The sequence below is a fragment of the Diadema setosum genome, chromosome 5, assembly GCF_964275005.1.
Source record: "Diadema setosum chromosome 5, eeDiaSeto1, whole genome shotgun sequence".
NCBI lineage: Eukaryota > Metazoa > Echinodermata > Echinoidea > Diadematoida > Diadematidae > Diadema > Diadema setosum.
In genome coordinates, this window is record NC_092689.1 from 29,475,551 (window position 1) to 29,489,356 (window position 13,806).

Below are 13,806 nucleotides of genomic sequence, written 5' to 3' on the forward strand. Positions count from 1 at the left end.
TGCTCTACTAATATTGTATTTACTCAACCCACATGTCTATGAAGGTGAACTTGTCCTTTAACTTTGAGGGCTTTGCCCAAAATTTAATCAATGCATCTTCACCTCGGGTATCATACCTGACCAGAGTAACAATAAAAATCATACACCTTTTTGTGTTCTTCTTCCAGACAAGTTACTGTAAAAGTGGATATTTTCGCATGTGTAATTTTTTTGCGCGCGGTCGAGTAAGATGAATTTCATGTGTTTCTTACTCCGCTGACATTTAATACTGGAACACATGGCATGTAAAAATATTCGCGTGCCTTTATTTTCGCGCTAGCTTCTGGTTGTGCAAAATGTGTGAGAATTTCCACTTTTACAGGAAAAGTTGGTCTGAAAAGAAGAGGGAAAATTTTTCAAGGACAATATATTGTGAAAATTTGATCAAAATCAGACAAAAATTTGGAAGTTATAAAACTGATATATTTCAGTGATTTTCACAAAAACTGAAACATTTGCAAAAGTTTCATGCACAAGGACAGCTGTAAACGTCAATTTTGTGTGTGTGTGTGTGTGAAGACTTAAGACTTCACGCTGAGCGGCTCAAACAAATGCTGTGCAATTGTCAACCCATTTGAAATGTGTAGAGAAAATTGTCGCGAGTTTTGGAATTAGCATTAGCCAGATGTACCGCAAAAATATCCACATTTACACTAAATATACATATGCAGTTGTTAATGTCATTGCCTCACAACTTGGCAACAAGGGCCAAAGTATGTGTTCTTTAAATGTGTGTGTGTGTGTGGGGGGGGGGGGGGGGGGCTGTGAGCCAAGGGGGGTGTCAGTCAGGGTCAATACTCTAAAACCAGTAATGTTCGCATTTGCGCAAGTTTCATGCTGCAAATGTTTCAGGTTTCACAGTACAATGTTTGTGTTCATAGTGTAAGAAGCCATGGAGCAAATTATTTTACATTACAAAGTAAAATTATTGATATAACAAATCATTTTTTTTCCAAATAATTTTCTGTATGGATGTTCTGTATAAGGGGAGGCCAAGTGTGAGGTTGCATACTAGTAACTCCCCACAAAAGAAAGAACAAGTCATAAAACAATCATGTAATGCAATATGTGGTTGTTTTTTGCATTTTATTGAATTGACAAAGCTGACAAATGCATTGAATTAATTTTTTGAGCCCTCTCTCTTGCATTCCAGCACTCATTTTCCATCAACAAAAAGAAATTGCTCACACCAACACACATTATCATTATTTTTTTGAATTTTGCAAATACAGTACATTAAAAAAAAAAATGGCAAGTTATTCCAAGTATCCAAAGAAACAGTCATGTCTGTTTATCACTGACCACACACACACATACACACACATATACTGTAACTGCAGACATTGTACAGACCTTACTTGGCTTGAACCCATACATTCCTCATGCAATAATGGACCAGTTTGGATCCTGTCTCGTGCCTCTCGGTCACACAGAGAAGTTGAGCTATATAATGTCACAAAAATTTTTGGAGGAGCTGAAAACCTCTGTAAGAATCCATTAAAGTATACAGCTGTAGTTGGAACCTGTGTCTGGACAGTTAACACTACTTAAAATCGAACAGTGGTGACTCCTCACGTAAAGATACATTGTACTAGCATTTTAAAGCTGATTAGGCAGTTTCTCTTCAACACCTTGGAGCTGTAAAGTAGCCCCGCGGGGTGCAAGGTTTTAAATGAATGAATGTCTGATAACGGGTGCGGTAGCCTGTGCATGAATTCACTTTTCTGAGCCTAATGCAGTGGCTTTAGATTGCCGGTGTCGTATTTGTGAACCAAAGAGTTGGATCATAAACTTGTTCAGATAATGCGTCATAGATGAGAGAAATTCATGGCACTTGGAGAGGCCATGGTTGGGTTAAAAAAACAAAATTCTCTGCACGTACACATGCTACAATTTTGTCCATGTACCTGTATACTGCATTCTTGCTGCATTAACATCTGGTAGTCTTGGCACAGAGATTTCACATGGTATACTCGTATTAATGATGTACAGTGTAGATGCACACAGGTAGAAAGTTGAACAAAACATCGATATAAGTGTGGATTGGTGAAATGATATGCTTAAAAATGCTTATTATTAGCAGTTACATGATTTCAAGTTACTCCGGTATGTTACACCTGTACTTGCAGAATACATTGTGTGTCTTTAGTATTTTTTTTTTTTTTTTTTGCGCATCATTATGCTTTGGATAAAAAAAGGTTGGCATTCCCTGTGACAGGAGCAAATTGGCAACTGAACACTGCTGTGGTAAAGTTAACTACCATGGGTATGCATATGTTCATGGGTCAAAACTTGCCAACCCAACTGTCAACATTTACAAGATCTGCAACATTCCCAGAAGCGACTTCTTCATGAACGAAGCCATTGTTTCTTTACAGGCAATGTGATACGAACAAACAGAAAGAGGAAAACTGAAAATAGGAAGAGCAAATTGTGCTAGCCATGCCAATACACGAAATAATATCAGACAAAGACTTAGTTCACTTACTTTACAGAAACATAATATACAGTATCATCCTCTTTCCATGGCATATAATTTGTGTAGAGAATTACAGAAGTTCATGTAACAAGTGAGACACTGGCTTGTTCTGCAAAGGACAGTTTCGTTTGCAAATACTGAACTACGCTTGACTGGCAAATAACATGGGTGCCACACATGTTTGAATCTTCAATTTTGAACTTTAAAGACTAAAGACAACAAAGGGGGTACCACAATGACATAATACTGATTTTTCTGGCGTAACTGTTTGCAACTTTGTCAAACAAGCTCATGAACACTCCAAAGGAATCTATCTGTAATGGTATTGTGTTTTTGTCTTTTCCATCAAGACAAAGAAACAATGACAACAACAACAAATGTTAAACACATATCCTTGCAAAAATGAACACTTGTATTTACACAAGCATAGACAATTAGGTGTAATACAATCTATCTGAAATTTACACAATGTACAAAATCAGTCACAGGCGAGCACTTGTAGCAACATCACTCCACATATAAAATTATCAGCACTGCATTCACTCACGAAGAAAGAAATCTTTTTCAATTAGGAAATGAAAGTTGTCTCATTTGCATTATTTTTCTTTCAAAGGCTGTGATAAAGACAACATTGGTTTATAATGCAGTGCACTTAAAAATTCCTCTGTTCAGATTCTGGGCATGATGCTCTGGAATCACTTATGATACGAGCACAAACTTAGCGGGAGTTTTTGACTCCGACTGGATTCAAGAAGTCACAAGTGGTGGCAAAATATTCATCAAAAGGAATTAAAGTTACACATCTCTGTCCCTCACTTTCAAAATAAAATTGGTCAAAAATGTATTAAAAATATCCTCTGGTTAGGTAAAATTGGGCAAACAGGGTTGTGGGTAATAATCCCTTAAGATTTAGTTAAGTACAAAACAGGCTGCCATCTTTCTCATCATTCATCTGGCAAAACATGACGGAATTATTTAGCCTCCCCAGGATCACTGAATTCTCGCGGACTACAACAGAGGTTTTGTTGCCGTGTCAAAGTGACTTGACCACTCGAATGGCTGTACTCGTGACATCACAGAGCCCTAGCTTGTAAGCATGCAAATTTCATTGTATCATTCGTGTCACTGAATTGCAGCTTTGTTATCACCATGACTACTGTTCAAGTACTCACGCAGAAGAATCATATTGAAATTGAAACAATGAAATAGCTGGCAAAGTCAATAACCAGGGGGAACATTGGGCTGAAGTTTGAGAGTGTATGCACAACTTTAATGGTGCTAAATTTGTGAAGGAATATTCAGTGCCATTATCACATTTTTCAGTATTAACTTTGTTCCACAACTACATATCAGTAATTTCACTTGTATCATGACAAAATTTAGCCACATGGTGTACTATTTTTCACATAGTATACAAGCATCAAATATGCAAATTGCACTAATTACACCTAGGGAAATGCTTTGAGCAGTTTGGCTACTTGCGAACATAGTAGCTACGCAGAGAAGAGTCTTTTTTTCCCATTCAGACTCAACTTTATACAGATATGAGCCACTGAAATTAAAAATTGTGAATGTCTGGAAACAAGCGTCCAGATACTCAAATTGTATTGGCGTCATACTACAGCGACATTCATCACTTCAGAAATTTACCATCACATGCAGTGCTAATATCAATCCTCCCATGAAACTAGAACAGAGGACCCACATTACATCAAACCTCTCAAGACCTTAAAAGTTGTTTAGACCTCATCAAATTGTGGCTGCATAAATGGCTGTGGCATCTACATAGAATTTCAACATACCGTCCATAGGAATTAATTAATTAATACACACAAGCTTCAATCATCTCAACAATGTCGCACGTTGCTGAAGGTGTCCAAAAGGTATACTTTGGCAAAGTAAGCTGTCCCACATACCCAGGTGCGTACGACTCATATCCAGAGGGATACGGCCTGGAAGTAACTAATTGTAGCATCATCTAGTTACATGCCTATTTCATAGCCCATACAATACAAAGCCGCCTTTATTTTCACTGCGATTCGAGCAACCATCCAGAACAATTCTTAGATGGTGACGCTTGACATGACACTTTTGTCAACAAACTCATACTGTGGCTTCAACTGCCAACCATAATGATAGAGAGTAATATGAAGAAGTATAATAGATAGAAGAGGGTCGTAATGATGAATTGAATTTGAGCAACGACATATATTGTTGGCAAATTTCAATGTGTCACTGACCCATGTACAACTTTGTTAGTCAAGTGGAGTCTACTGAAAACGTATTAGTTGAAATTGAACATTCCAGCATGCAAGATTTATATTGTCACATCTGTATCGCGTCTTCTCCCCTGGTAGCAAATCCATAATGACGCCACATTGTGTCTTGTGAATCCATGACACTGCGTGGCAGGTTCAATCAGAGTGTCCCTAGCAATGTTGCTTTGACCAATTGGTGTTTTTAGATGGGGGTCTCCATTACCATCCATCAGCCACTGGGTCACAAAATGACCCAAATTCAATCAGCAGATAACTATACAGTCCACCTTGCTTAAATAAGTTGACCTCGCATAGGTCGAATAATCGCCTAATTTGAAGGTCTTTTCAAGTCCTCTTCTCTTTACATTCTATTGATCTTAATCCCTTGTAAGTTGAATTTTCTCTAAGCTGGAGCTATTTCTTCAGTCCAAATAGATTCAACTTTAATAGGCAAGGTTGACTCTACTCTCCTGGAAAAACCAAGATGGCATCATATTACTAGCCACCACGTGTTTCCTCTAAGAGTTGGTGTGATGTGCTGATCAGATTAGGACAAAAATGCCATTATAAGAGAATGCCCTCACTCAATCCAACGGTATGCGTCTATACACTCAAGTATTCAGAACATCTGGCATACCTCCTGAAATGGATATGAAAGTTTTTTGTTTTTTTTTCCAGAATCATCAAGACACTGTGGCTCAACAATAAAGGAGAGAGAGAGAGAGTAGAAGAGGGGACCAGTGACAAAACAATGAATGCATGGTTCACCTATGGGTCACCATCAAAACCCATGACCTTCCACAATTATTGATACTTCCTGCCACAGTATCCATTCAGGCAAATCTCACATTCTCCAATCTCGGGTCTTTTTTTGTTGTTGGGAGTTCTTTTGGCCTTTCTTCCCCCATGCACAATAAAATAACGGGACAAAAAATATCAAAAGGGGAGAGGGGAAAGTGGCATCATTCATGCGTAGTCCCCATTCTCTGGCATCCTTGCACGTTCTGGCCGAGTGCGCGGCGACGGTGGCTGGTTACGTGTTGCTAGTTGGCGTGCTGGTGTGGGTTGGGTTTGTGGGCTTGACGAAGCGGTCTTGGTGGCTGGATTGGGAAGGCCCTTGCGGTCTCACTCTCTGCAAGGAGGGAGCAGGACGAAAAATGGAACATGTGCACATCAGTGGAAGGAGAAACTATAAATATATCACTGCTGGGCATTGTAACAGCAATGCATCACTTGGCAGAGAACAAGAAGCTTGGGCAATCCTAATTTTCTTGAACACCATCGAAAAAAAGAAAGAAAAAGACTTCATTCTTGTGCAACAACTGGGGTTCAGAACCTATGCACAAATAAAGCAAGCCAAATAATGTACATGTACATATATAATCTACATCTATATATATATATATATATATATATATATATATATATATATATATATACATACATACACCCTTCTCTGGGATAGAGGGACAACATCTGACCATGCATCAAAAAACCAAGAAGAAGTCCCACACCCTCATTTTATGTGAGAACTCAAAACAGGTGAAATGGGTCAACCTAGTCAATCTTCAGTTGTTTTTGTTTATTTCTTTTTTCTGAAAGAGCAATTCTTCTTCTACATTATTCTTAAATTTTGGATCATAAAATGTATGGCAATTTGCAATTTTTGCAGTTTACCTACAATATTTTCTTCTTTTTTTTTTTTAGAATATCATGATAAGGTATTATAGACCCCTTTTCACTTCTTGAAAATCCTTTAAACACTCTTCACTTTCAACTCTAGAAACTTTTGAACGGATGTTGCTCGTGCATTGAAAAATGTTGTTAGTCATGAATAGAATTGTGTAAGTATACTTGTAGTGTGTACAATTTCAGCTTAATCTGATAATTAGGTGATCCGAGTATCCTCTCGGATCACCTTCTGTATCTGTACTGATTCTTTGTTTTCCTTCTTCTTCTTCTTTATTTCTGGACAAAATTTGTGTATCGATTAGCTCAGAAAGTCCTCCTCCTATCAATGTCAAAATTACACCATATGTGTATCACGTCCCAAAGACGACGGGTCAAGTAAAATCGTAGTGATCAGTCGACCGTGACGTCACTATGACGTCATTATATGAAAACACATTTTCAATCACATCTCATTAATGGAATGAAATTTTTCAATGAAATTTACGTCACATATAGTTCAAGTCAACGTGATTCTACTCATGTTTTCAAAATTCATCTATATACTTCAAACGTGCGCGTACGCGCGCGTTGAAATATTTGTATGCTCAAATCGAGCTCAAAATTTTTTTGCACACGTTTCAGACCATTTGGAGCATTTTTTGAAAAATTGAAAAAATCGGATGGACGCGTACGCGCGCGCACATATACGCACGCACAGCTCATATGCAATGAAAATTTCCCGTTTTTTCACTTTGATCGGATGTCTGAAATGTCAAGGAATATTTCTACCAAGTTTCAAGTCAATCCCACTCAAAATGACGTCATACGGGTCCGTCAAAGTTGAAATTCCGCGCGCGCGTCAATGGCGATATACAGTGCAACAATGCCAAAAAAACTGCCAATTTTAAATCCGATTTTGCTCGTCAGGATGGACGGTGACCCCCCATTTTCTTTACATATTCTGAAAGCTGATGAGTTGTACATGTCATTTCATGGGTTGGCAATGCTGGAAAAATGATTAAAATATATCAAATTTCTTAATAAAGTTAAAAAAGTAAATTTTCAAAATGACGTCATCAAATTTCAAGTTCATTCAAGCATATCTCACTTATTCTTTAGTTGATTTTCGTCCAAATTTCAATATGATGTAGCTTATTAAATGGTCTTTCAGATATATAATAACAACAATTTGATTGGATGACGACATCACCTCGAAAAAGGGATTAAAAGTAACATTGTTAAATTTGACCAGTTTACGTGTTATCTCTATGGGAGTGCAGTTTTTCTGGAAATGAAAACTGACATGACTATCTTTATCGAGCACTAGCTCACTTATGCTTCGGTGAATTTCTCCCATATTTTAGTATGTTGTAGCTGAGACTTTGGGCTATCGTTACTGTGCACTTCGTTTTTTCATACGGAGTCGGCATCATACCCAAAAACTTGGTTTAAATTAAAGCTTATCTTCCATGTATTTTCATATTCCTTTCTTTCTGCAACTTTCTTTGCAATAACTCAAGAAAAACAAGCTCTATCAGCCCAATATTTTGCACATGTTTAGTTTATGTCACGTACATTATTTCATAAAATAACAACTACTTGATCGGGCACCTTCTTGGGTATGTAAATTAGGGTCAAAGGTCAAAAATGTTTCATCCTGTATCTTGGTGAATACATGTCTTATCTTTCCCATATTTTGCATACGTAAAGACCATGTTACAAGAATCATTTCACAAAATAACCACTTTTTGCTCAGACGCCATCTTGTCTGTGCAAAGTAGGGTGAAAGGTCATATGTACTTCTTTCTTTATCTTCATTATGACGTGTTATCTCTATGGGAGGGAATTTTTCTAGATGTGAAAATTGACATGATTGTCTTTATCTACGACTAGCTTACTTACCCTTCGGTGAATTTCTTCCAGATTTTAGTATGTTGTAGCCAATTTAATACTCTTTAAGTTCTATTCTATCAAAGATTTAATCGGATGATGTCTTCACCTCGTGAAAATGGATATAATGTAACCTTGTCAAATTTAACCAATTTACGTGTTATCTCTATGGGAGGGAATTTTTCTGGAAATGAAAATTAACATGGCGGTCTTTATCGAGCACTAGTTCACTTACTCTTCGGTGAATTTCTCCCAGATTTTAATATGTTGTAGCTGAGACTATGGGCTATCGTCATTAATCTCTCCAATTTTTCATACGACGCCGAGATCACGTCAAAAAACTTGGTTGAAATCAAACTTATCTTCGATGTATTGAGATATTTCTTTCTTTCTGCAACTTTCTTTGCAATAACTCGAGAAAAACAGCCCCTTTCATCCCCATATTTCGCACATGTTTAGTTCATGTCACGTACATTATTTCATAAAATAACAACTACTTGATCAGACACCATCTTGGGTATGTAAATTAGGGTCAAAGGTCATAAATGTTTCAACCTGTATCTTGGTGAATACATGTCCTATCTTTCCCATATTTTGCACACGTAAAGACCATGTTACAAGAATCATTTCACAAAATAACCACTTTTTGCTCAGATGCCATCTTGGCTGTGCAAAGTTGGGTCAATGGTCAAAATACTTCATTCTGTATCTTCGTTATAGTGTATACAGAATTTGGTACCAAAGATGGCAGACCTGACTCTCTTTTCTAAATGAGAATCCAAACATCACACGGCCAATGTCTCTAAACACAGATGAAACGTATATGGTCATGTCTATTGCGATCAGGACTCGAATCATTGATAAAAAAAAATCGGATCACCTAATTTGTCAGTCTTGACAAATTCCAAGTCTAGTTCCTGTATTGTGGTTGTTGTGGAGCTTCCCTTCCTGTTTTTTGTCTCATTCACTGCACAGAGCACAGCATGGTGCGAGATTAAGCACTTGAATAGACCCTTAACTTCAGAGCCTCTTTTCTCAGTAAACTCTTTGCCAGAGTATGTATGTTCTTTCTTCTATTTAGATAGGTTTGGAAAGATACCATTTTAAAGCTTAGAGTCTGTTCTTCCAGATTTTACCTTTAACTTGTAATCCATGCCTGGTGACTTTTTGTTCGTTTTGTCAAACCAGGTCACATTTATAGACAAATCACTTGTACAAAGTTGCCAATAGCAAACAGAACGCCCACAACTTCACTTTATTGCGTTAGGAATAAAAAAAAAACAGATTTGAAAGTCCACAGCACTGACTGGTGGTTTAAAGAGGAACCAAAGATAAAACCCACATCAACAATGTATCTTGTTTTTTGCCATGATATTGTCAAAGCACCAAAGCTACTTCTGAAAATTGTATTAGTTTCTGTAAAGAGTTTATACACACCTTAAAATACTCAATAAGTGGTAAAATTAGAAAATATGAGACATATATAAAAAGGTCTACAAATATTTTGAAACCCAAGTTACATACATATTGAATGAATAATTAATTGCTCACAAGTGTCACAGTGTTGTTTAGGTGTTTTGGGTGTTTGTTTGTTGTTGTTTTTTTGTCAAAATATTATGCTTACCATCTAGTTAAAAATTTTAGCAAAATTGGTACACAAGCACTCATTATTTGGAACAGTCTGGGTGGTACAAGATGGCAAAAAACAAACATCATGCTTAGCTTACTAGGGTTTGAGCTTAGGATAAACAATGAGGCACAGAGGCATACAGAACCACATACAGACACACACACAACACACATGCTCACACTCACTCACACACACAAACACACACACAGAGTCGTGCAAAAAAAAAAAAACCCAATAACAACAACAAAGGACTACTTCTCCTGCTGCTTACCATATGAGGGGTGTGCGGGTTGGGTCCCACGGGAGGGGAGGTACCAAAAGGACTAATTGGTGAGGGGTGGCTGGCGGTCGAGCTGGCAAACGAGGCGCCACGATTGGCCGGTGAAGGGGGAGTCAAGATGGGGTAAGCTACCAGAGACAACACAGGAATATGGTAACATCAATGTGGGAATGAAACAAATTAATCATGCAAAATTATTTGAAACTACACTTTGTACAGACTGATCACCTTGAGTATCCCTGAGAATAATCTTTAATCTGTAATAAGGTTGGGTTATTTAACACCTTTTTCATGCCTTCTTTTTTGTTTACAACAATTGTGAAACTTCTTTTCTTTTCTTTTTTTTTTTTTGGGGGGGGGGTTATGAAATACTATCAAGTATTGATACAAAGATGTGGACTGTATGAATAATCACATACACTTCACATGATGTGTAATTTGCAGTTTACTCATAATCACTTACTCCCTCATTCATATGTATTAAAGAATTATTCACACATACTCTTTTCAGGAGGGTGTCTAACCTCTGCATATCAAAACAGCATATTGAAGCACAATCAAAAAAAAAAAAAAAAAAAATACACAAATATTTTGAAGGCAAAAATCATATTTTGACAGTACAAAATGGGGGAAATCTGTAAACGCCAAGCATGCTAAATCAAATTTCAGGGGGAAAAAAATCATTTAAAAAACCTCTTAAAGGGGATGGCTAGTAACTGGTCAGTGGGAATCAGTGGGAATGCTGGGGGACGATTGTTCCAATCCTTGTGGGATTCATTTAAGAGTACATTATATATCTATCGTTGTGTGAAAACTATTTGCTTCAGAACAGTCTCATGTTCAAGTAATGTGCAGTTTAATCGCCCCGTCACTGTACAGGCATGCTAACCTGGAAACATTAAACCATTCTGAAGCAAATAATTTTCACACAATAGATACATAATGTACTCTTAAATGAATCCCACAAGGATTGGAACAATCATCCCCCAGCATTCCCACTGATTCCCACTGATCAGTTACTAGCCATCCCCTGTAATTTCCTTATTTTGTTGGAGTGAAACAATCTACAGGTAGCAAAATCATACGAAAGGAGGCTCGCATAGAACATGGTTATACTGAAATTTTGTGATACTGAAATTTTCTCACATCAAAGTACAAATTCAGGGCCCAAAAGACTTATAGGCTATAACAGGAGTCACCTGTAGTTGGCAGCTCTAATACAGTAAACTGCAAAGGCTTTTAGTGCGCAAAGTGAACAAACTCAAACTGCCAACAAATGGCAGGAAATACAATCACAGCACTCTTGACTTATTATGTCACCATGAAAACAGAAGCAAAAACAAAACAAGTTATCTGTTTAAATGCTTGTAGGTGATTGCCTGTTTTTTACATTTCATCCACAAGAAAGGACCATCAAACGGCCAAGATTTTCACTGCAAAGAGACCTCATACCTGGGGAGATGGGCCGGGCGGGGCTGGGGGAGTAGGGGATGGGCGAGGATATCGTGCGGGGGCGCAGGCCCTGGGCCATCTCGTTGAACTGCCGCTCGTCGTCCATCTCCAGGCTGGACTCGCTCTCGGACAGGTGTCGGCTGAGGGCCTCCCTCCGCTCCTGCTCCAGCAGCAGCTTGCGCTGGAGGCGGATGTTCTCCTCCCGCACCTCCCTCTCGTCCTGCTGGATGTGATTCATCCTCTCTTGGTCTACACCACAGAAGGAAAACAGTTAACACATAACATAAATTAATAATGATTATAATAATAATAACCGAGGCATCATCATTGGTGACATTTCCTTGTAGATGAAGGTGAGAAGTGTTTTTTAACATTCCTGGTCACTTCATATTAGATCAAAGTGATGGATAGGGCAGAATCATAGACATCTCATATAAAAATGAATAAGCATCCAATGCTGAACCAGCCCTAAACATCACAACATTATACACAATTTTACAATCACCATCAGGTTCACTATGTCGGAGCCTTTCAACAAGATCACTGAATATACACATTGCTAATGCAACTCAACCTCACTTTTAGCAGTGCTGATGTAATTCAACCTTTACATACATTCAATAAGTGAAACTAATTCAAACATCTGGAGTAGGTTTACAGTTTTGGCTGCTATGCTAGAATTAAGAAATAATGTCAATCAACTACAAAGACAAGAGACAAAATCGAAAATGAAAATCACTTTTCTTTTCAATGCCATAAAAAGAGTGTGGGCAGTCAACTTTCAGTCAGCAAAAAAACAAAACAAAACAAAACAAAAACAAAAGCAAAACTACCTGCAAACGTAGGCAGTGTAGGCAATTACAGTAGTGAATGCATTACAAAATCTGCACTGACAAATATCTGGGCAGTCATTAAACATCTTCCCCACGATATTATAGTGATGGCATTTTAATCATTTTATATGGCAACATAAGTGGTGTGTGCTGGCAAACCTGGAACACTGCCAATTTGTTTTTTATGTCTTGCCACACCTACAAAAAGTACTGTCTACTTACGTTCCATTTGTGTTGCCAGCAGTTGGTTCTTCAGTTTACGCACTTCATTCCTCAGTTGTTCCACGTAGCGAGACAGCGTCTCTGTCGTGTCGCCGTTCTTGATTTCCCGCGGGGAGGGCGGGGCCGAGACTGGCTCATCCAACTTCTCCTGAAGAATCCTGCTCGGACACAATAAATTGGAAGAAATTGGCTGTCAAAGCAATCGTATGAAAGAGAAATGTATTGTAATCCATCCACAGAGTCCACTACAGGGAAATAAAGAATGTGTATGTGTGTTGTCATTACAGATATATATGATTTAAGTAACTTTGAGATTGTTTGAAAAGTCAGAGAGTAAATGGAAGTGATTACTTACATTTCTTGCTGTTGCAAAAACTACATCAAGATATGCTTTAAATGTGCAAATATGTAAATGCGCATGAAATTGTTTGCTCACTGATAAAATGGTTATTTTCATCTATTCATTTTTTCATTATCTTTTATTTTCTAATACACTTGGCAAAATCAATGAAACTGGTGACTGAAATATGCAGAGCAAGACCTTGACATCAGGACACTGAATAAGTTGCCCCTAGCCACTTGACACATGACTTAAGACATGACCATTACATAGAGGATCTACAACAATGAAATTCTTTCAAAAGAGATTTGGCAGTGATCCTCATGAATAGCAGAGGGAGACCTCAAAACTGACATTTTGAAAAAAGGAATTCCCAAATCTAAAAAAATTGCAGCTTAACTCTCATCTGTAGTTAATAATGAAGACATCCATGAATGTATCGGTATGTGCATTTAATCATAACAGCTACCCAGAATACAAGTTGTAAAAAGTCTACACTTTGAGAGCTGATTAGAATTCTGTGTGCTCCTCTGCATCTGGAAATTCTTCATGATTAATGAAATACCAATACCCTCTGTGCTATTAAAAACAAATCACTCTTTATAAAACCACAATTAGTTCAGTCTGAAAATTACCCTAATGATGCATGTAATACTAAATACCCCCTGACAGGCACTCTAGGAACATTAGCATGTTGCAGTTCCTATGAGGC

At 37.7% G+C, this 13,806-nt stretch overlaps 1 protein-coding gene across 1 annotated transcript in view; it reads right to left on the reverse strand.

Moving 5' to 3' along the window:
* Positions 1–1,108: 1,108 nt before the first annotated feature.
* The window catches only part of LOC140228672 (coiled-coil domain-containing protein 6-like), a 33,808-nt gene continuing 21,110 nt past the window's right edge, over positions 1,109–13,806 (reverse strand). The window contains exons 5-8 of the mRNA XM_072308935.1: positions 12,755–12,912; positions 11,700–11,948; positions 10,239–10,375; positions 1,109–5,908 (exon numbers count right to left, since the gene is read on the reverse strand). Of these exons, the coding sequence (XP_072165036.1) occupies positions 5,810–5,908; positions 10,239–10,375; positions 11,700–11,948; positions 12,755–12,912 (643 nt within the window). The 3' untranslated portion in view covers positions 1,109–5,809. The remainder of the gene's footprint in view (positions 5,909–10,238; positions 10,376–11,699; positions 11,949–12,754; positions 12,913–13,806) is intronic.